This window comes from Callorhinus ursinus, unplaced genomic scaffold, assembly GCF_003265705.2.
Source record: "Callorhinus ursinus isolate GAN/ISIS: 27379988/994484 unplaced genomic scaffold, GSC_fseal_2.0 scaffold3, whole genome shotgun sequence".
NCBI classification, from domain to species: Eukaryota; Metazoa; Chordata; class Mammalia; order Carnivora; family Otariidae; genus Callorhinus; species Callorhinus ursinus.
In genome coordinates, this window is record NW_027397065.1 from 16970149 (window position 1) to 16993766 (window position 23618).

Sequence of the window (23618 nt, forward strand, 5' to 3'; positions counted from 1 at the left end):
AGAAATGGACAAAAAACATGAACAGACATTTTTCCAAAGAAGACATCCAAATGGCCAACAGACACATGAAAAAGTGCTCAACATCGCTCGGCATCAGGGAAATCCAAATCAAAACCTCAGTGAAATACCACCTCACACCAGTCAGAATGGTTAAAATTAACAAGTCAGGAAACGACAGATGTTGGCGGGGATGTGGAGAAAGGGGAACCCTCCTACGCTGTTGGTGGGAATGCAAGCTGGTGCAGCCACTCTGGAAACAGTATGGAGGTTTCTCAAAAAGTTGAAAATAGAGCTACCCTATAACCCAGCAATTGCACTACTGGGTATTTACCCCAAAGATACAAATGTAGGGATCCGAAGGGCTATGTGCACCCTGATGTGTATAGCAGCAATGTCCACAATAGCCAAACTGTGGAAAGAGCCAAGATGTCCATTGACAGATGAATGGATAAAGAAGAAGTGGTATATATACACAATGGAATATTATGCAGCCATCAAAAGGAATGAAATCTTGCCATTTGCAAAGACATGGATGGAACTGGAGAGTATTATGCTGAACAAAATAAGTCAATCAGAGAAAGACATGTATCATATGACCTCACTGATAGGAGGAATTCTTAGTCGCAGGAAACAAACTGAGGATTGCTCAAGTGGTGGGGGGGTGGGAGGGATGGGGTGGCTGGGTGATAGACATTGGGGAGGGTATGTGCTATGGTGAGTGCCGTGAATTGCGTAAGACTGTTGAATCACAGACCTGTACTTCTGAAACAAATAATACATTATATGTTATGGTTCAGTTTCTTAAGATTCGTTTCCCTCTCTTTTTTTCCCCTTCCCATAGGTTCATATGTTTTGTTTCTTAAATTACACATATGAGTGGAATCATGTGCTGTTTGTCTTTCTCTGACTTGTTTCACTTAGCATTGTGCTCACTGAATAATAATTTGTTTGCAAACTTAGTTTCGCAGGGAACCTCGTCAGTTAAAAAGAGGCAGCATCAAAATATGACGGTTGAGAAGGTAGACACTGAAGTCAGACTAGTTGGATTCAAATCCTGGTTCTTTCACTTCTGAGCTATGTCACCCTTAGCAAGTTACATAACCAGCTCATCTGTAAAACTGAGATACTGCCATATCCATTGCATAGGTTCATGTTGAGGTGTGATTTTATCCCAAGATTCAACAGGGATTACCCATTATATATGGATCGTTGAAAATAAAAGGTAATTATGTAAATTCAAATACGGTCTATAGTCATTAAACATTGTGAATGGTTCACTCTTGGTCTCTAGCAAATACTTTAAAATTGCAGAATGCTAAAAGTGACCTCATGAAAACAGACATAGTAGTTTTTGGAGAAAATAGTGCAGAGTCTGAAAACGTAGATTTGGCAGAGAAAGCCATGGAAGAAGATTTAAATATGCAGGTTTTCAGAATCATCTCCTGGAATGTGAACCGCAAACAGTAGTAAATGGACCTAACAGCAGTTAAAATCACAAGGCAAGGGGAGCCACAAGAACGTGCAGTGTGCAAGGGGCCATGGACCTCTCCAGCCATGAAACTGGGTTGACCCTTGGACAGCAGTCAGTGGGAATATAAACTGGATACAAATGTAACTGGTGTAACACTCCATTCCCTCAACCACAAACAGAATGTACCATGCCAAAAATTGTTAAAGATGTCCTGATGTTCATGGGGCTGTGGATATTGTTCATGTTTCTGTGCATATGCTGTAAAAATAAATGGTTTGCCAAATTGCCATCGGCTGGGCAGAGGGGCAGGGAAGACAAAAGCACTAGCTAAAGCTTGTTAAAAACTGTCCTCTTATATTGACGTACAAAGTGGAACCAAGGGCTTGGATGTAAGAGGTAAGAGAAAACTTGAAAAAAAAAGGGAGATTTAATTTATTTTACAGTTTTACAAATGATACAACAGTAACACCCAATTGCTATACATAAACAATAAGAAACAGTGTTGAACAGAATGAACTTGACAGAATAAATCTCATCTTTCAATTCCACAAATGATATAAGAAATACTCAGTAGCAATTATCCTGTGCAACAGTGCTATCTCTGTAAACTTTTTTTTCCTGCTATATACATTTTGAAACACTTGTGCTTTTGCCTACACAAAGAAACAGTATTTATTGAAAGGTGCTACTTAAATGGGAGATACAGGGCCGGAGAGCCACTGAAAACTGCAATTCAAATACATTGCCAGCTTGAAAACTTTTTTTAATTTTAATTTTTTCTTTTTTTTCCTTTTTTTTTTCTTTTTTTAAGATTTGGCCATACTAGACCCTTATTGAAACTCTAAATATGAACAATAGAATTCAGTTATAAAGTAGATCCCCCTTAAAGCAGGTTAGTAACTGAAGTCTCAAAAGAACTTCTTTATTCTAAAGTGTCCTTATCTCCAAAGTGCTTAACAATACAGCCTCTGAAGATGTTAGCATGACACAAATCTAATGTGTGTATATTACAAACTCTGTGTGGATAACACAGACACACATATATAACATTGTATATATGCATCACACATGTCTATTTGTACTATATAGATATATCTATAGCACATGTATAATAAAATATCTATTTCTAGGTGGGATTTATTTGGATTTTCTTTCATCAAATATGAACAATAACCCTCTTTTACTCAATTTTTAAAACACTGGTATATTGATAAGGTCTAATGGGGAAACTTTCAAACTTGTAGAGGTAACAACTAACTATACATAACTCTTCCTATACCTCTTCCACAATTATAGATACTCCCAACAATAAGCACATGAAAACATCTCTTATGAACCAAATACCACATTGTATGAATTATGACTAACTGGGTCAATTAGAAATAAATTACTTTGTTCACCCTTTTCCTGTGTAGAAGCTTAATAACTAGTTGGTATGTACACTACCCATAGCATCACTTAAATAAATTGCTTATGTAAGCATATATGTAGAAATTCCCATTAGCAATTGATATACATTTCATATGATATACAATACATAAAGACATTTGAATGCCCAGCACCTTCTTTCAGACAGAAAAACTTCCACAGTAATTTCATCAGTCCTGTGGGCTGAATCACTAGATTTGCCCAGAAAATCTGTTACTGATTCATTTTTTTTTATTCCAGCAACTTAATATTAAATATAGAACAGGCTGGGTAATAATGATGAAAATGTTTCCATGGCCTATTCATGTCAACAGCACAGTAACAACCACATTCTCTAAAAGACAAGAATATTCCACAATCAGCTGCCTGAGCATTGCCAGGTACAGGGGTAAATCGTGAAAAGAAACAAAAAATTAAAGCTGTGAACATATGATACATCTCAAAAGAAAAAAATTCAGATGTTTCAAGTCTGTATTTATAATTTGATTTTATCATGATCCCTTTTGGCCCCTTATTGGTTAAACGGAATTATTCTTCTTATTCTTGCTATTAGCCTTCAGTGATCTCCTTGCCTTATCCCTGTAAGAAGGCCACAGTAGCTTTATGAAGGTGGTGGGGTGGATGGAAAGGTATAAAATAGGGAATGAAATGGTCTTGGACAGTTTGTTTTCTTTGAACACTAAATGCCTTTAATTGAATTCATTCTTGAGTACTGAAAGTTCCCTGAGATGAACAAAAGTAGTCTCAGTCGATACTGAAGCCCTTTTCATATGCTGAACATTTTCAGAACTGGGCAATTTATTTAGAGAACACAAAGTATAGGGTAACAAAGCAACATGAAGCTAAAAAGGCACTACTCAATGCATCTATGAGACAAACATTAATGCACTAAACAGTGAGTGTCTGGGTTGCTTTTGCTGTGGCCTTAAAATTGTTTAAACACATTTGATGATGCAGTAAAAATGGCAAGGTTCCTTGCTGCTGCTTTTTAAGATACAATTTGAATGAGTTCTGAGATGGATTTTACCTATCAGAATTTACTTGTAACTTCAAATTTTCTATTGAATTCAAATTAAAGGCTATTCAAACAACTTACCCACAAATAGTAAAAATTAAGTTTCTATAAATCACCTCCTTTGGATTTGTTACATAAATCAGACTTTTCAACTTTACATTCAAAATACGTGCCTAATTCTTTTAAGATTTCCAATAGATAAGAGGTTAATGATAAAAGTGCATCATGTTCTGTCCATTTTTAGCTCTGCATCTCCTTTATGCATTTTATTTTGTTTTCTTAGAGACACATGAATTCTAAAAAATAATATTCTGAAACCCAAGTTTCTCTTATATTTTTAAAAATAATACCACATATTATTAATATATTAAGAACTGTCCTACTGTGAACATCCTTTTCTATGATAATATATATGTATGTATATATATACATACATATAATATATATGTATATATGTATATATTTTATGTATATATAATATGTGTATATATATACACATATATATATAATCTCCATGCTATTTATTCTTTTTTTTTTCAGACTGTCTTCCCTAAGAAACAAAACATATATATTCCCTACACTATTTCTTCTTTCCTCAGACTGCCTTCCCTAAGAAACAAGAAGTCAGCCAAGTGCTTCAGGCCAAGAGTAGAAGTGGGAACAGAGTACTTCTGCTTTCTAAACAATTTACCATTAGGATTACCTACCAGTATAGTATAAGTTAACAGAAAACTGGCCTATTGGTCAATTCTAACCCATGTTACAACTTTTTGAATTACTTTCTCGATAATTTCATGTGCTTCTTTGAAAACACATTAAGGTGATAATGTGAATAAATTTAACCACAGAAAATATATTGGTCAATTTAATTCACTTGAAGTGCAAATACTGACACACAGTTTCATTATTAAACCTCTGAAAATTAATCATCTGTTATGGAGAAAACAATCTATTAATCATGTTGTTTCTGCACTAAAAAAATTTAACAGTGACATAAAGAGAATGCCAATCTTTCCATTTGAAGTATAAGGGGAATATCAAAGAACTGGAAGTCTCATTTCAGCCCCATCAGTCTAACATTTATTCTAAAGGGCAAAATACTTCCATGAAATTATTATGAAATATAAAAGCTATGGAAGCCTTCCTTCAAATAAAAATAAAGTTTGAGTTTGCGAACTTTAATATCTCTAAAGACAACTTCCATATTAGTAGCATAATAATATATTAATATATTATTTTCATGAAAGGAGAATGGTTTGTTGTGTAGAAACATCAGCACAATCTTTGGTACCAAAAGTACTTGTTTTTTCTGCTAATTTTACCATCTCAGATGACATAGAACATCTTTCCTTTAGAATGGCTCAAGATTACTGAGTGGTGCAGTTTAGCTGGTACCTTCTCCACCCCTGAAAATCTGGAGGTTTAGAGTTGTGCAAAATAAAACTCTTTGACAAAGTCGTCCTGTGATTGCTCTTTAAAAATGTAAGAACTTTAAAAATGATTCCTTGAAGGTTATTTATCTCATTCATATTTATCTCAGAAAGGATTTCTAAGCACCCAATACCCAAACCAAAAGAGATTCCAGAAGACAAAAACAAAAGCAAAAACAAAAGTTCATGATCAGACTCAGAGTCCTGACTGAAGGCATTTACTTGAGTTGTTTCATCTTATGGATTTCACTGCTCAAACTCTTTCCATCTCGGTTTCTGCTGACAAGGATGGTTTAATCCCCAGGGCTGAGTTGTGTTCCTGGGTGACTTTTCTAATGTGCTTGGCATTGCCGTGGCAGCCCAACATTGATGAACATATTTGCCTCATTAACTAATGACAAGTGCATTGTTGGATCTTGTAAACACTACTGATTATACATTCAAACTGTGTTCTTAGTGGAAGTGGCACTTACTAGGACCCTTGAAGTCGAAATATGTGTTTTTTAGAGCACTTTGCAGGTATTTCATCAGCTGGTAGTGGATTTCTCATAAGTGTCCTTTATCACCTTGCTGATACTTGGTGGATGCTGAAACTCAGTCTTGTTTTGGATCCCATTTTCAAATCTTAGGAAGCATCTTCAGAAAAGAAGTGCATATTCAGTTTTTTTGTATGTTTTCAAATGTGCTTTATTGCTTTACACACTTTCCTGTTGTTAGTTTCAGAGCTCCTCTATTATGTAGCACATTCAACGTTTTGAATTCTAATGGCATTCTGTGAGGACTGGCGTTGGAAAAATACCTATATTTTAAGTCATCGTAGTAATGATATTTGACAGCTTTTCCATTCAAATCCTTAGGGAATGGCCAGAATCCATACAGGTGAATCTCATCACAGAATCTTGTGGCAAGTGTATACATGAGGAGACCTGTGCTGGGTCTTTTGATGGGAACTTTGTTTGTCAGCCAGTAACTGGAAAAGAAAAAAGCACACAGAAAAGAAGAATTTAGAGAAACATACAACATACCCTACAGCAAAGTATATACTATGTGGAATCAAAGTAAATTAAATTTGAATAGTATTGTTATGAATAACATTCAAAAGATTGTTGAAGAAATAACATATTTCTCAAGCACTTAGAAAAAATAATATATTTATTTTATTTTTCCTTATCCTTTATTTCCTTGCTTATTTTTGAGGTCATATAAATAGCCAGGGGACCTAGAAAGTGTGTAAATATTACTGTGGACTATCATATTCAAAATGAATTAGCAGCAAACATTTGTAATAATATACAGAATAGAATCTTCTCAAAAAGTGTTAAGTATGACTGTAAACTACACAGTAATTGGGCAAAGATTAGGTAATTCTCCTAGAAAAAGAGATTTTAAAACTTTGCCCATAGGTTTTTCAAAATCTCTGATATTTCAATTAAAAATCCAAACAAATACATTGCTTGCCTTATACTAACTGACTTAATTTCAATTGTCCAAATCCCATTTACAAAAGCTAATTAAAAATATTGCCTCAACCCACAGAAAAACAGCATAAAACAAATAACATATAAACATAAACAATTCACCACTTATTCAGTTTAACATTTTGTTAAATAGGTAAAATAAATTAATGCTGATAAGTATTTTATACTATTCATTTCAAAGGCAATAAAATACTCCAAAATGTTCAGATCCATCATTATTGCTAAACTTTGTTCACCTGAAAAGCATTCAAACTCACAAGTTAATCATCACCCCTGGCGAGGAAGGGGGTTTCCAATACTTCATGGCATACTCATTATCCTATATGGAAACAGCTAAAAGAGGAAGGGCATAGATTTTCTTTAACTTTCAAAGTTGTCCAATTACAAATAGAATAAAGTTAATATATATGTATTTTTTAATTTTTGTTTTTACTCTTATCTCTTATTTGGGGAAATATATACTCTGCCCGACATTCAAATGTAAAGTGGAAGATTCTATTAGATTCTGGTCATTGCTGTATTTACATATTTGCCTTAGATTTTATACAATATTCTTTCCTTTGTCTTTTTTTTTTAAAGATTTTATTTATTTATTTGAGAAAGAGAGACAGCGAGAGAAGGAACACAAGCAGGGGGAGTGGGAGAGGGAGAAGCAGGCTTCCTGCCGAGCAGGGAACCTGATGCGGGGCTCGATCCCAGAATCCTGAGATCCTGACCTGAGCGAAGGCAGATGCTCAACGAATGAGCCACCCAGGCATCCCTCCTTTGTCTTCTTTTTAAAATAATTTATGAAGCTTTCCAGGGGACACCAACTACACCTAGACTATTGAGTGTTGACCAAGAAATAATGGACTTTGAAACATTCCTACCTTCAAACAGGGAAAATACACTTATCCACTATCATTCCTCTTTTTTCTCTCCCCCCTCCTTTGAACAGGGATTGACTTTTCACATTTTTTAATTTTCTAGTTGGGTGAAGGTATCATGCTGAATGTTTTGATCACTATGAAATGCAGTGTAGCTCTTTTGTTATCAAAAGTGTTTTAAGGAAGCCTATTTTCAATAAAGAGGATTCATAAGGAATTTTCAGAGATTATTTAAGAAATTTTATCAACACAAAGGTAGCTAACAAACAAAAACCATAGCACATGCATTCTTAGCATCATGAAGAAACCACAGATACTGGTTTTGTTCAAGGAGCTTACACTACAGTTTGAAGGTTTTGAAGAGACTGATAACAGCCGAAAGCTCTCTCAGCTTTGAGAAAGCAGATGTTCTAACACAAAATGATATTACTGGAAAATTCTGTGAATGTGATCTGTATGCGGTTACAAATGTCAGTCGATGAAGTTGGTTAGTTAAGAAAAACAACAATGCATGTTATTTATGAATTTTTAAAGCGGCTGAGGCAAGTTCAAACTCAAAAAATGATTATTTCTTTCGGGGAACATCAATGGGAATAGTCTGGCAATACAAAGGTCGTGCTGAATGACCTTATTCCTAAAGTGGGAAAAGAAAATAACTGTCAGGAAATAATATAATGCTATATTATTTGTAGGGGACTCCAAGGTCACATTATATGTGAATTCAAAAACACATTAAAAATAAACGCTTTCCATTTTCTGGCGAGATTTCCTGGATAGCCACTCAACGATGATCAATCATAGACGAAATACCAAAGCAACTTTTATATGTAATACAAATAGGTAGTTATAATATTAGAAAAAAATGCCAAAGGCAAAATTATCGGCCGAAATATTTTAAAATAGTGTCAGAGATATACAGTCACTCAACATTTTTTGATCCAGGGCACCACATGCGATTCCACAAGCAGAAAATGAGTGATGGCATCTTCCTACCTTCAAGACTCTGACATCTAAAATCAGAGCAGTAAATGAGCAAAATGGAGACATCAGCACATCCGGAAGAAAACAAGAGAAAAATGTAATTCTTGGGACAATTCTCAAGTATGTGATGTGATTTCAGTGAGGATTTTATAGAGGGAATAAATTTGTGACTTTTGGAATAAGGAAATATACCTGGGATATTAATTAACTGATATTAAGAAAAATTGTGTTTTGAAAACTAAAGTCAGATTGCAAATCATCCTACTTGAAAATAATGGGTAGAGAGGCTTTAGAAACTTGTTACTTTAATCTATGCAGTTCAAACACTTGTGCTAATAAATGTTGCTTTAGAAATCCTAAAGCTTTCTGATGTTTGGCTTGTAACAATTTGAATAATTTCAAAGAAAAAATGAACTACCCATTTTCAGGACATTTTTGGAGAAAAAGCACAAAATAAACGCCATTTTATCAAACAGATCTTAATAAATGGTATCAACATGTAACTGATAAATTGAAACAAAACCTTAAAGCAGGTTGGGAACTAAGGCCACAGCTAATAACATTCTGTGAAATTAAAAAGACACAGGAACTGATCCGAATATAGTCGGTAAGAATTTCCTATGTGCTTATTATAAATCTAATGTCGGGCTTGAGGTTGTATAGGCCAACATAAATTACCAATATTCAGTATTTCCCCGGGAACACATTCCATATGTGAAAAGGACAAAAATGGATATTCTTTTTAAATTCTATTAGCACAGTCAGTTAGAGAGTATCTGCCAACTTTACAAGCCAAAATCCAGAGAACAATTTTAAAATCCATATCTGGAAGTATCTACTTATGTACAAGCTGACATTTAAAAACCACAAATTTCTTGTGAAGAGTTAATCAAAAATAGAATGTTAACTTTTTAACCCTAATTAGGAAAACATAGAATTGAAAATAATATGTATATAAAATAATGAACTACTTATATTCTAATTCAGTATAAGCTGTTCTAATTTTTATCTCAAATTTATTTCTGTTGTAGTTTAAAATTGGCAATGTTTTCAATTCAGCAAATAATCTAGTTTCCATGTATGTATTTCTTTTTATAGAAATTGATTTTTTTAATCATAAAATCAATGCGGGCTCCCTGCAGAAAATTTGAAGAAAAAAGGAATGAATGAGGAAGAAAAATATTACTTATAATCCAACTACATAGAGATAATTACTGTTATAATGTGCTGCATCCTCTTGTTTCCCTGGCTGTTTTGGATCTTAATATATATTATATTGATACATATATATACACATTAATATATAATATATAATATAACATAATATACATATTATATAATGATTATATATATTATAATTATTCATACATAGAGTGTTTTTCACCAGCTAGGCTAAGTTTTATCTCAGATACTATTAATTCCCTCCCTCCCTTTCTTTCTGCTTCAGTGTTGTAATACTCTGTCTTGTTGTGTGAAACAAACTCACCCTGGATTTTAAGTGTAAATTGAACATTTATAACTTTTTATAGATGCAATAGCCTCCATAGGTCTCAATCCTTCCCAGCATGGAACCTCTGTTCCTGCCGAGCAAGGGTCTTACCTCCCTTTCCTCCAACATATCCATCCCATTTCTTATTTCAAACCAACTCAACACTTGCAATGTCTACCCACCAAATCAGTGTCACTCCTTGAGAAAGCTACTTCACTTCCTTGGACCTTGGTTAGTAATATTTAACCTGTAAGGTTGTTATGATAATGCAAAAGAGATAGTAAGTATGAAGGTCATTGCACAAGCTGGACATATGGTAAGTAATATTAACTGAATTTCAACCTATCCCACAACAACCCATTCCTCAGTCCCACTCACATATCCCACTTCTCTTCTGGTGCCTTGTATAACTGCATATTGCCTGGAGAATTGTCATCATGTTATTTAACCTCAAAGGGCATGTTTCTTTAGTTGAGAACCAAAAACATTTAATTGTATGGCTTTGAGGTTTCCTCTATCTATAAGATTCTATGGCTGTTTCAAATCTCTCTCCATGAAACTGCCCACTGCTTGAAACCGTGTGAAACACTCTTCGTTCTTCTCTGCTACCCCCTCCTCATTCTAGTCTCTTCAACTTTTTTCAGGTTTTAATACACTGAAAAGCAAAGAAAGTACTCAATATAGTAGTTTTGATATTAAAGCCCACAATAGGTTAGATTTTATCTCATAATCAAATTAGGTAATAATCACCTGATAAGCCAAAATATATTATTTCAAGCAACCAACATTTTCAAAATAAAAGAAAAAACTTATCTTCAACAGCATTCAGCATTTGATATACTTATGACAGTTCACACTCAACAATTTGGCCAATAAGGGACATTAATTTGCATTTATATTTAACCAAAGAAGTATACAAATTTAGAAGTAGTATTTTTTTCCTCTTAAGACACTATTCTTCTAAAAATCGAACATGAAAATTTCTAGAATATAAAATATAACATAAAATATTCTAGAATATGGAATTCCACTGTGCCAGTTTTAATATTATATTATTTGCAAAGTTTCCATTTATGAACCCAGCAACTCTTCTCTCAGGAATGTGATATGAAGTACACAGCTTAAGGTCCCTGTGCATACTATTTCTACTCTCCTATTTATCTTCCCACAACTGAGCTTTGTCCTTGTCCTGCAGGAAGATTCTGTTAAGGGTGAGTAATATGGCTTCTGGGTCTGAAATGTCTACAGAAATTTGAGATATTATAAAAGAATTAGCTTTCCATAATTCATCTTTGCAGAAGATGGGTTCATCTCCCCAATTCCATACTCCATGCCACAAAACTAATTTTTAATAATACCTGAATATTATACACAAGTTTTTGGATATTCTGTCCTCCATATTTGTTAATATGTTGATTCATTCTTAGAAAAAGGACATGTGAATAAGCTGTATAATATAAAACTTAAAGCAGTCATCCCTGGAGATACTGAAATGGAATATCTCTGCTGTTTTGTTTTCAACTGTTCACACAATTCTTCCATTGTATTCCCAGTCTGCAGTATGCTCCATCACATGAATCTACTTCTGAAAGTGCAGAAAACTTAATTTTGTTTTAAAACTGTTTTGGTAACTAATGAAGTACTATATGTTGGCTAATTGAATTTAAATTAAAAAAAAATAAAGATGAATGAAAATATCCAAAGACAACAATAAAGTGTGGCTATATGAAAAAAAAAATAAAAAAATATATAAATCTGTTTCAGTCAAGTTCATAATACCTCTTATCAAGATTATGAAATAGCTTGTCTTTCTATAACAGTAGGTTGGTGATAATTTCTTTAAAAATAGAAAAAGAACTTCCAGTACTGTACTCAGAATAATTCAGTCCACCATGAATTAATCCTTATAGTATCCCATTAAACCCAAAAGCGAGGCATCTTAGATTTCCCTCTCATGTGAAGAAACAAAGGGATAGAGAGGCATATTTCATGTTCTTTTTGGCAAGCTAGGAGTAAACCCAGGAGTAAAAACATAAGCAATGTCATACAAGGTAGCAATGATAATACTAATTTATTGAGTGGTTATAAAGGACCAGAGACCATGTTAAGAGCTCTACCTATGTTGTTTTTCTCATTTAATCCTCATCACAAACCCTAGAAAGGATGCTAGTGCACAGATGGGGACACCGAGGCTTGGGCTGGTTAAATAAGCAGTTTAAGGTCATGGAGACTGTAGGTGACAAGGTCAGGTTTCAAGCCCACACCTAGATGGCTATGATGATTTCAATTTTAACTAAAAAGGAATGGGATTGTTTAACTTCTCAAGAGGATTCAGCTTGGAATAGTAATTTCCTGGGTACATTTTCAACATAGGGTTCATATGGGAAAAAAAATAGTTCTGTATGGTCTTCTGGCGATTAACAGTCTGGTGTCAGTGGTGATGTGTTTTACACATGGAGCTTTTCGGGCTTTTGTGTTTCTTTCAAAGGTAAATAAGAGCTGACCCACTTTTCCCATGAATGCTCTCAAAAGTATTACAAATCAGATGATTTTGTAGTTTCAGTATATAACTTAACCACATCGCAAATGTCAAAGGCAGTGACATTGTATCAAAGGGTAGGGATTTCCATGCAGATATGAATGTGTTTCTTAAGGTATCTGTAAGTGTTATTAAAATGAAAGCAGGGATTGTAACCACAAGGGGTCAATTTGTCAATATGTTTTCTAGGTGTCCTTTGCATGCAGAGCTCTATATGATTATATTGACCTTCAAAAGCCTGATTCATCAGAGGCATAGAGTTCTCATGGCATGGAGAAGGGAGTAGGAATACTAAGTTAGGCCCCCAAATCTCTATATTCTATTTGTGTTATGTCCACTACAGGAATCAGGCTCTGACCTTAGCTCTGAATCTCAGCCTTCTTTTTATCGAGCCAGATACATAGCCTGGTTGAGCATTGATAGTATTACAAAACTCAAGATCTATGTTGGTTTTGCCAAGTGTCTTGTATTTTATTAGTGGAACATGTAACTCTTGTTATTGTGGTATTAGTAATTCTATTTCGTATTCACAGTTTTAAAGTATTTTTACATGCTCCTCATAAAATCCTGTTATAGATGCTGTGGTATATATTATCATTTCTACTTCACAGTAGATCCAGTGAAAAGTTCAAGATTTGTCTGAGTTTTCTCAGCCAATGTGCTGTACACTGTTTGGTAACTGCTTAACAGCAAACACTAACTAGGGGAGAAGGAATTGCTGATTTGTAGCCTTTGCAAATTTCTGTGCTGTAAATACTCCCATCAGGGCTGAGTTCAAGCTACGGACCTGACATCAGTGAACAGTGAGGAGGGAAGAGATGGTACAATCCACCCTTGGCAGCCAGCACCAGCTAGCTCCAGTGCACGACCACCTGTAGAACGTGCAGAAAATACTCTCCCTGACCTGTAGCCCCATAATGTTTGCACAAGAAAATTCAACATTAAAGAAACTTGCCTTAGAAAAATTTCCAGGTAATTGTTGATATACACCTCATTTGTAAAAAGAGAAGATGGGGGTATAATTTACTTCTTATAGAAGTTTAACATTATTATACAATGAAAACAGAAAAGAGATGAATGAGTCTTCTATTTTTAACTCTCAAATAAGATATTTAAGCCCAGTGTTGGATACACAGCAGATACTTAATGAGTGCATATTTAATTTATTCTTGCTGGAGTTTTAGAGATTTTTAGTGTTAATGAAAGGGAACATATTCATGGTTTGGCATTCTCTGAGTGACAGTATTTAATAGGATAAGCACTGGAAAAGCTGGAGTTTTGACTTTGATTTACCTTAAACTAAATATATGATCTCGGGCAAACCACTTAAACTTATTCAGCTTTAGTTTACTCAACAATAAAATGAGATTTTTAATATGGTTCCTACTATATCTAAAACTCTCATTTTTAAAAGGTCACAAGTAATCTGAATTCAGATTGAGGAACATGAGAGTTCCTCCATTTGCAGCTGGAGTCTTATGTTTTGCTTGTAGTAATTAACCACTCCTACTTTCATAATGTGTGATCTGACATCACATGCAGCATATCCCTTCAATAATGTTATAGCGCTGTTGGATAAAATCATCCCTGCTAAAAATTTAACATCATATCCAGTTTCCTATAATACTTGTATCCAGTGGTCAGAAAATTTTCTCTACTTACAAATTCATAATAAATCGATTTTTGATTATTTAAAAATTATAAAATTGTCTGTCATAATTTCAAAGATAAAACTAGTGGAAGAGAATAAAATCAAAGAAAATGGAATCTTGCTGAGATGTGAGAAAAATTAAAAACAGAGGGGATCATTTAGACTTTATTTACCATGAAAGAAATCCGAATGAAATTTAAGTGGATCACTGCAAAAGTATATTACATGTTGGTTAGATTTTGGTGAAAGAGAATTAAAAATATAATTATAGATGAATTCTATATTGTATCTATTAAAGGTGGGGGTGCCTGGCTAGCTCTGTTGGTGGAGCGTGCAACTCTTGATCTCAGGGTTGTGAGTTTGAGCCCCACATTGGGTGTAGAGATTACTTAAAAATAAAATCTTAAAAAAAGATATTAAAGATAATATCTTTGGGGACTTCTCAAAGATTATACTTAAAAACTTGAACTGGTGCATGGGGTATGGCAAAAAATAAAAATGAAGTAGATGTAAAGCCACAGGTTTTAATGACCTTTTTTTTTAACCCAACTGAACTCTGAAAGACAACTGAAATTTATGACCTGAACTGCCACAGTGAGGAAGTGGTGATGTCCAAAAGGTGAAATACTGGAAACAGAAAGGGGATGGTCTTTTGAAACATGATGATGAATTAAATAAGGTTAATCCTAATGTGCCTTGTGTCTGATTCACCTTATGAGATCAGATTGCTTTCTGAAGGCTAAAAGTTATGGAAACCTTGCATTTTTCCTATTAAGATTAAAAGGAAACAAACCATTTATCAGAAGATGTGGAGTCCTACAAGAAAAGAAATAATTAAAAGCAGGTGGGGATAGGTAATCCTAAAGCTTAGCCAAAATAGGTTAGATATTGAAAGATGAAATGATAGCAGTATTTTATCCATGCAAATTTTTTCTTTACATAAACATTATTCCAAGAAGGCACTTAGAGATTGTATTTCCACATTCCCAGACAAACCTAAAGACAACTCCCAATAAAAGTCCCTTTTTTACTACGATAAAATATAAACAACTCTTCTAATGGTCTGATGATCTTATTTTAGCTTGATATGGACAATTTACAAATTGGTATGCCCAGTTTCCATCAATAAGTCAGGTTACATTAACCTTCCAAATAGGAATTGTGCTAAAATCTATTTCAAGAGGAGTAAAGACCAACAAATATGATCTATAATCCATTCAATAATGTAAAATGCTTGCTAGCAAAGTATACAAACTACAAATAAGCCAAAGATCAGACTTCTTCTCAAAGCCCAGTGTGAAGGAACAAAATCATGATAGTTATAAGCAAGTTCAAAGTAGTTCTTTAAAGTCTTCCCAGCAAGTATCAAAATAATAGCATTTGAGGAGGTTAGTCAAATTTAGATCATTATTTTCTATATTTATTCCTGCCATAAAGTGAGCAATACTGAAGGGACTGCCCATTTAGACAATCCTTGGCATAAACTTATCACTCAATAAATGGCTTTCTGTGACCAAATAAGTATAAAAGTGGAAACAGTACTACAAAATCAGGCTATCATGTAACAAATTGTACTTTGACTGAGATGTGCCCCTATTATGATGTTTGTCATAATATTCAGTTAAAATGCAATGTTGAAAGAATGAGGTAGTACCCCTTCATCATACCATAAAGAAAAAAAAAAAATAACTCAAAATGGATCATAGACCTCAACCTAAGAGTTAAAACTCTAAATCTCTTAGAAGGAAATACAGGAGTAAAGTATTATGACCTTAGGTAAAGCTTTTACTAGATAGCAACAAAAGAAAAATTAAATTGGACTTAATCAAAATTAAAAATTTTTGTGCTCTAAAAGATTCCAACAAAAGAGTGAAAAAACTCAGAAAGGAAGAGATATCTGCGAATCACATATCTGATAAGGGACTTGCATCAAAAAACATAAAAAACTCCTAAAACTCAAAAATATAAAAAACCCCAATTTTAAAAATGAGAAAAAGCATAGATATTTTTCCAAAGAGGATATACAAATTACCAACATGCCCACGAAAAGACGGTCAACTAGAATGGTTATAATAAAAAAGATAATAAGTGTTGTTGAGGATATTATGGAACTGGACATTCATATATTGCTGGTACCTGTGCACGGGAGTAAAATGGTATAGACCCGCTGGAAAACACTCTAAAGTTCCTCAGAAAGTTAAACATGAAGTCATTATATTTGTAGCAATCACACTCATAGGTAGAAGATTCCCTCCTCAACCAAATTTCGTTAGACTCCTCTGAGCTCTCTTCTCAACTAGGCATCTACTTTGGCCCTCTGTGTCCATCTTTGTTGAGTCTAGTTCTTAGCAAGAATCCTGCCAAGTTTAAGTTTTAGTGAGAATTCCTCCACCCTTGATGTCTGTTTATCCGTGTTTCAGTTTCCTGATCTGTAAATTTGAGGCAAAATATCTTACCTTCTGGAATATTGGAGGAATTGAATGATCTGATACAAATAACAGTTCACTGTAAATTACGAATTTTATTTACAAGTTCAATTTAATATATCGTGCTGTTGGAATCATATTAGGAAGGTCAGTCACATTACCTATGTCCCTGCCTATAGAACATTCACTCAACTAGTGAATGAGTTTAGCTAAGTTCTTGTTTTTGTTTAAAGAACTCGGATTTTAGCCTACATTATACAACTAGGGCCAAATCATCTAGCAAAACAAAACAAAGCAAACAAACAAACAAAAAACCCAATAGTTACTTCTTTTAAACTTGATAAATTTTAAAAAACAGGGAGAAATGATCATAAGGTTTCCATCTAGAATGTGAACTATGCAATTCAACTGAATATAGCAATCATGAAATTCATGTAAGTTTAGAGGCACTGCCTAAGACAGATGATTTGGTTTTCTTTTAGTTATACAGTTTTCTTTTAGTTATACTGATATAATAGAAATTCAGGAATGAGAGTCACAAAACTTTTTTCCTGATTCTTTGAGTGAGAATATAAGTTGATAGAGATAATTAGCTCAGACTTCATAACAATAAACTTATCAAGAGGGTGAAACATAACTTTCTTTAAAATGGAAATGTAATTGAAATGGCTTTTTGTTTTTGTTGTTGTTCAAGAGGAATATTTCCATAATAAAGAATCCAAAATCACTTATCTGATGATTGATTCTACTTGGGAAAAAAAAATTGAAGACAGGCAATCTGTGGGAGTTGGTTTACAAAGCATGTGTACAGTATTCTTGACCATCTGCTTCTCTTTGTGTTAGTACATTCATGTAATATTGTTTTGAATGCTGACTCAAATTTCATTTATAAACTTCCTTGATGCACAGAACATGATAGAATATGGAAAGCAAGGGATGAAATCTGGGGAATATACAGGTTCAGAAAAGAAGCGTACAATACTGGAGAGGAAATTCCATTTAAATTTTGGAACAAAAGTGATTAAAATATTAAGAAAGTTCACACCGAATCTCTAATGGTCTTGCTTAACTAATAAAACACCTCTCAAATGTCTCAGTTGCTAACTTAATATTCATACTTTCAAATAAAGAGGATAAATGAAATGCAACACCAAAAAGCTGCAAATCATTAAAATTCATGGGCACTCTGTAAGAGCGGTCTAGAGTGGCCTTCATTTTGTACTGGCATGAAAATAAGCCTTTTTGTCTTTGGTTTATCAACTGTGTATAAAAGCAAACTCAGGAACTTTAGGGACTAAGCTATAAATCCAAAGAACATTAAATTATAGAATCTAAGAGAAAAAAAGGAGCCAACGTAGGCCATCCTGTAATTAAGTTCCTTAATTAAGAAAATATACCTAATGAGTTCCTTGAAATGGCTGCCTACACGAGAGACCAGGTAAGATCTTAGCTAGCTTATTAAAAGCAGAGATTATTCACTGAAGAAGGGGAAACAGGTGGATTTCTGGAGTGGTGTGGAAGTAGAAGAAGCATAATAAATATTATAACTATTTCGATTGGGTTTAAGTCATACTATTTATTTTGAAATTCCAAATATAATTAAAGAAGGGCATAAGATTTCTGTTTTTCAAAAAGGGAAAGGTTTGGAAAAGCTTTGAGAATGGTCTATGCTATGAATTCTACCTAAAAATATTTTATAATATTAACATTAAACTTTCCAAGTCAGTGATATTGAAATGTAGTTATAAGCACAGAAATAAGAAGTACATTGGTGGCTGTCTTTAATAGTTCACATTTTGATTATCATATTCTGTCTGTAGCATATGGAGTTTCCAAACCTTTTTTTTTTTGAGTTTCCAAATTCTTAAGTGTTTAAGAATTCAGAGTTAGCTAATCCAGACCAATTGCTAATTAGTTTGGTCTCACAGACTTTAATTTAAAGAAAGCCAAAAATACTATGACTGTTTTTCCCATGGCAAGAATTATCAGGTCAGAGATAGGCTCTGAATGTGCAGGACAGTGACTGAAATCTAGACATTAAGTGGTCTTTTAGGTCTGGCAACTGGTTAGGGTAAGGAAAATCATTCATATTGTTTACAAATGGAATATATCCATATATAAATAAAGGTGCAACCTGTCGCTATAAAGATGGACCTGTCTTAGGTAGATATTTTATCATCTTTTTTTTTTTAAACAAAAGGGGTTATTTAACTAATTTATATCTTGTAGAGTGTTTTCCCTAAAACCGCATTGCCAGTAAGGTTCATTTTAAGTTGACTATATGAAGGTCAAATATATAATTGTAACCTGCGTAATTTATGTAAAATATAATTTGGCAGAGTAAACAAATCCTTGCCTGAAGAGTAGTTTATTTCCTTTTCTCTTTACATTTAATCAGCACTTCTACATTTCTCAAACTAGTTATCAGAAGAGTTTTCTGACCAGAGGGAAACACAGGCAACCTAATACTTTTGCTCTCCTTTCAAAAGTTGATGGAAATTGGGTTGATCTGGAATGACCTAAAACTATTTTTTATATGTGGTCCTTTAGACAGACGAAAGAAATGGGAAGTGCACTGCAATGCTACATGATGATCTTCCAGTTATTTTTTTGTCACACATTTTGGCCAGTTTCCCTGTTCCCTGTCTCTTGTCCATACTTAAGAGCTGACTGCATATTCCACTGTGGGAAAACATTGCTCCTTTTGAAACAGAAGTTCTACATAAGTTTCAATTTCCAGTTGATTCATCAAAACAAAGCTGGTTCAGAAAGGGGAAAAATTACAAATTGCTTACATCTGTTCAACCTAAAACATTATTCATAATCTGCCAGGGATGATGTCTAGGCCATCTGGGGAATATGATAGGTGTTTGGGGGAAAAAATATCTGTCACAGTGCAATGGAGAAATGACATATGGGAAAGTCTCAAGGTTACCTCATGGTTCAGTGATGACTTTCAGGTACTCTGCAATAGACAAGTTCTGAATTTCCATACATACAAACTAGAAACATTAATCTACTCAACAACTTTATATAGTAAGCATGAACATACTCCACAATTTTACATAGTGAGCATGAACATACTTGTTAAATAAACTGATGAATTACTGGAATCAAGAGTTTCTGAGATAAACACGTGAAACAAATTATTACAGGTTATGATTAGGAAATAAGATATTTCATTCCAATTAAAAAAGTGAATCTTGGGATACCTAGCTGGCTCAATTGGAAAAGCATGTGACTCTTGATCTCAGGATCATGAGTTTGAGCCCCACATTGGGTGTAGAGATCACTTAAAATAAATATACTTTAAAAAAGTGAATCTCTATGTATTAAGTACGGCCATATAATACATATAGTTATATGTTACATATATTTACATGTATAATTATATGTGGTACACTAATATGTAGTAATACACATGAAAGTAATCATATACAATACATACGTAAATATATCTCTAGTTTGCTATGCAAATATATGTATACCTTAACATTCCATAGTATGTTACAATTACCTAAATATCAGAATACATAGTTGACAATATTGCCTTAAAATAAAAAATAGTTTGAGATAGCAAGACTTTTATGACTGTAGTGTTAGTTGGATCAAATATTTCTCACATTTCCTTTTTGCTTTTAAAAGTCTGTTGGTTGAAAATGCAGATCTGTACGATCCCTAATAAAACTCGGCCTAAGATGAGGCAATTTTGTAATGAGACTTATTTTAGCCGTTTTTCAGAAACTTTTAATATGAAATTACAAGAAAAGAAATTTGATCTAAAATCGATTTACTTCCACCTATTTAGACACACCTGAAGGACCATGTATATTAATTCCTTATTAGGAAAAACGCTTCTATAATCACTAATCTTACTCACTGAGCTTCTCTTGACATTAATGGAACAAGTTAGAAGTTTTTAAATTTTATTATAAATTTTGGTGTGAATGGTATAAATTTATAAAAATGTTGACTAGGATAAGTTCAAGGAATAAATACAAAATAATTCTTTAAAATCTGGGTTATAGAACTGCCTCTTTTGCAAACATTTCATTGAAATATCTTGGGGGATCTATAGCAATATTTATTGTTCTTGACAAAAGAGAAGGACAACAACACATGATTTAAATGTGTATGACTTGCAAATATCCCCTGCCTCTCTCCAATACAGACCAAGAGAAATACTGAACCAGTTGGCCTCCAGAAAAGGCTTAGCAATCAAAGAGGAGAAGAGGTACTGGGGTCATTTCCACCCATCTGCTTATTAAGTGGCGAGGATCCTGTTGAAAAGTCACATTCAGTGTGACTGGAGCTGTGCATTTGTATTCAATCCACCTTGGAAACAGTTTGGATGTTTTTCTCTGGAGACTTATGTATTTCAGTGACAGCTGCATTGCTACAATATGCTGAAGTGGCTCATCTTGACAGGTCATATCCTGGATTTCACATTCTGAATGGCAGCTGGGATGCCAGAGAGTTTTCTCCCAGCGGGTGGGCCCTGTATTTAATCAGGCCCTCCCTGGCTTCAGAGACAAGCTGCACGTGTGGCTACAAGCCCCTCTAAGAAGTCCAGGATGTACCTTTGTTGCTCTGGTTGCTCCCTAAATAGCAGTGACATTCGCGGTGGCGATCTCTGTGACTCTAGGAGAACAGTGTGAAGTGCCTTTTAAAATCCCAGATTTCCCGTGTCCCATTGTTGTAGCACTTTTTCCTGAGGCCATGGGCAGCATCAGCTCCACGCACATGGTTATAAACACTGGGTAAGTGGTTCAAGTCTCAAACTGAATCTCGATCTACATCCATTTATCTATATACAGATCTATAAATTGAAGTAAAAATCAAACACCTTAACTTACAGTTCTGAGACATCTCACCAACCAGAGCAAAGCTCTGACTGTTACAAAGAAACATGAGTCCATTCACTGGAAAGTGAATTACCTGTCCTGTGTGAGCCCTTGCTTTTCCTTCCAGGGGGAGTTTACACTTCGTGAGTTCATTACCAACTGGGAACTGCATAAACCAATCACTGTGCAATCCTAATGAGCTGATGGGTGACAAATTAGTAAGTCCTGACGTGAGGAGTATTTCCCTCAGCTTTTCAGAGTCTCTTGTTTGTGCTAGCAAGCAGATTTCAGGGCATTCACCCAGCGCACCCAAGAAAGCAATCCTCTGCTATGCCTGTAAGCTTGAAGCTCCACTTTTCACTCCCTGAGATCTCAAAAAGTAGGACCTCTTTGAAAACCTCTCTGAAAGCGGCTTATAACAAAATTAAGAAAAAAGATGTGTTAGATGGGAATATAGGTTGAGTTTAAGATTTCTAAGCACATCTTTGCAAAAAGATTTCTCCTAAGCCAAAAGCTTAGACTGTGCTGCAGATTTTCTTACTTGCAAGACTCCGGAGACATCTAAGGCCACGTTTCAGGATTAAATCTGCAGTTTGCCTGTCAAAAATCTAGATAGAAAGCTCTAGAATTCCAATACAGGAGAATCAGCAGTTTGCACGGGGTGTGGGAGATCCTTAGTCCACAGGTGTTGATTCAAGTCAAAAAGGGGAAAGACCTTCAGTTAATAATGCTCCCTAATTGAACAAAGGAGGAGCTCAGGTTTTTCAAAGACCCAGATTCCTATGAAATGCCTTAGCAAGTCTGAGAAGAATTTTCATTTGCTAAAGTACCACATTCAGGAAAAGGACAAAACCCTGTCAAGTGGCCCACTCTGAAATGCCAAGGAATTCTGAGGCAGACAGTATCTGAGCCCAAACACAGGACAGTGATCTTCCAGTGGATGATGTGCGAATAGGAATTTGTAGGTACAGGACTATTCCCATGTCACAGATCTTTCTCCATGAAATGTGACCATCCTGTACAGAGAAATATCAGTGGACGCATGCCACAGCCCTGCCATGCTCCATCTTCGTGGGATAATTACCAAAAGAATGCCAGTGAGCAAAAGAACCAGATGAGCCCCTGAAAGCTTTGTGACCAAGGACTCTTTCCCAGCACTGTCTTTCTCTCTTCAGAGCAATTTTCTTTTGGCCACATACCTTCTCCTTTGTCTTTTTTCCTCTCATGGATTAGTAATTTAACCTTAATCCTTTTTCAAACATGACCATATGTATATCTCTTCTTTTTTAAAATTTTTTATTGTTATGTTAATCACCATACATGACATCATTAGTTCTTGATGTAGTGTTCCATGATTCCTTGTTTGCGCATAACACCCAGTGCTCCCCACAGAACGTGCCCTCTTGAATACCCATCACCAGGCCAACCCATCCCCCACCCTCCTCTGTATAGCTCTTCTATCCATTTTCCCTGACTCCTTCCATTTCCCAAATGCTTTACTTACTCTTTTCATTTACTTGAAGTTTTTTCTTTGCCTTAATTCTATTTTAGAGTAATAATGGAAAGGTTGGAAAACAAAGGATACTGACAGTGATAGATCTTTAACAGGGAAAGGAAAGTTATAGTAAAATAGAAAGTGGACATAATAAATTACTTGTGTCCTTAACCTGCTTGAACATATCCTTCAGAGTTACCACAATATTTCTATCTAGCAACATGTTCTCCTCCAAGTAAAACTGATTTTTCTGAAGTACAATTAAAATGAAGAGATATAAAGTCATCTATTTATTAGGTATGCTGTACTATTAAGAGTGCAATAGTGACATTTTTGGAAACTTTGACCATGAATGTGGAACAATAAAGATAAGGCCTTATCTTTATCTTTTTTAAAGATAAAGCCCCTTATCTTGTGTGGCCTAGTCAAGAGTTTAGCTCTTTATAAAAATTATTAAAATGTTGTATAAGAAGACTTTTCCAAGGGGCAAACAAGTGAAAGGCTG

The 23618-nt window shown here is 34.5% G+C and overlaps 1 protein-coding gene across 1 annotated transcript in view; it reads right to left on the bottom strand.

Annotated features, from left to right (window-relative positions):
• Positions 1-1887: 1887 nt before the first annotated feature.
• Positions 1888-23618, bottom strand: part of ST8SIA4 (ST8 alpha-N-acetyl-neuraminide alpha-2,8-sialyltransferase 4) — a 97884-nt gene continuing 76153 nt past the window's right edge. The window contains exon 5 of the mRNA XM_025866843.2: positions 1888-6314. Within this exon, the coding sequence (XP_025722628.1) occupies positions 6032-6314 (283 nt within the window). The 3' untranslated portion in view covers positions 1888-6031. The remainder of the gene's footprint in view (positions 6315-23618) is intronic.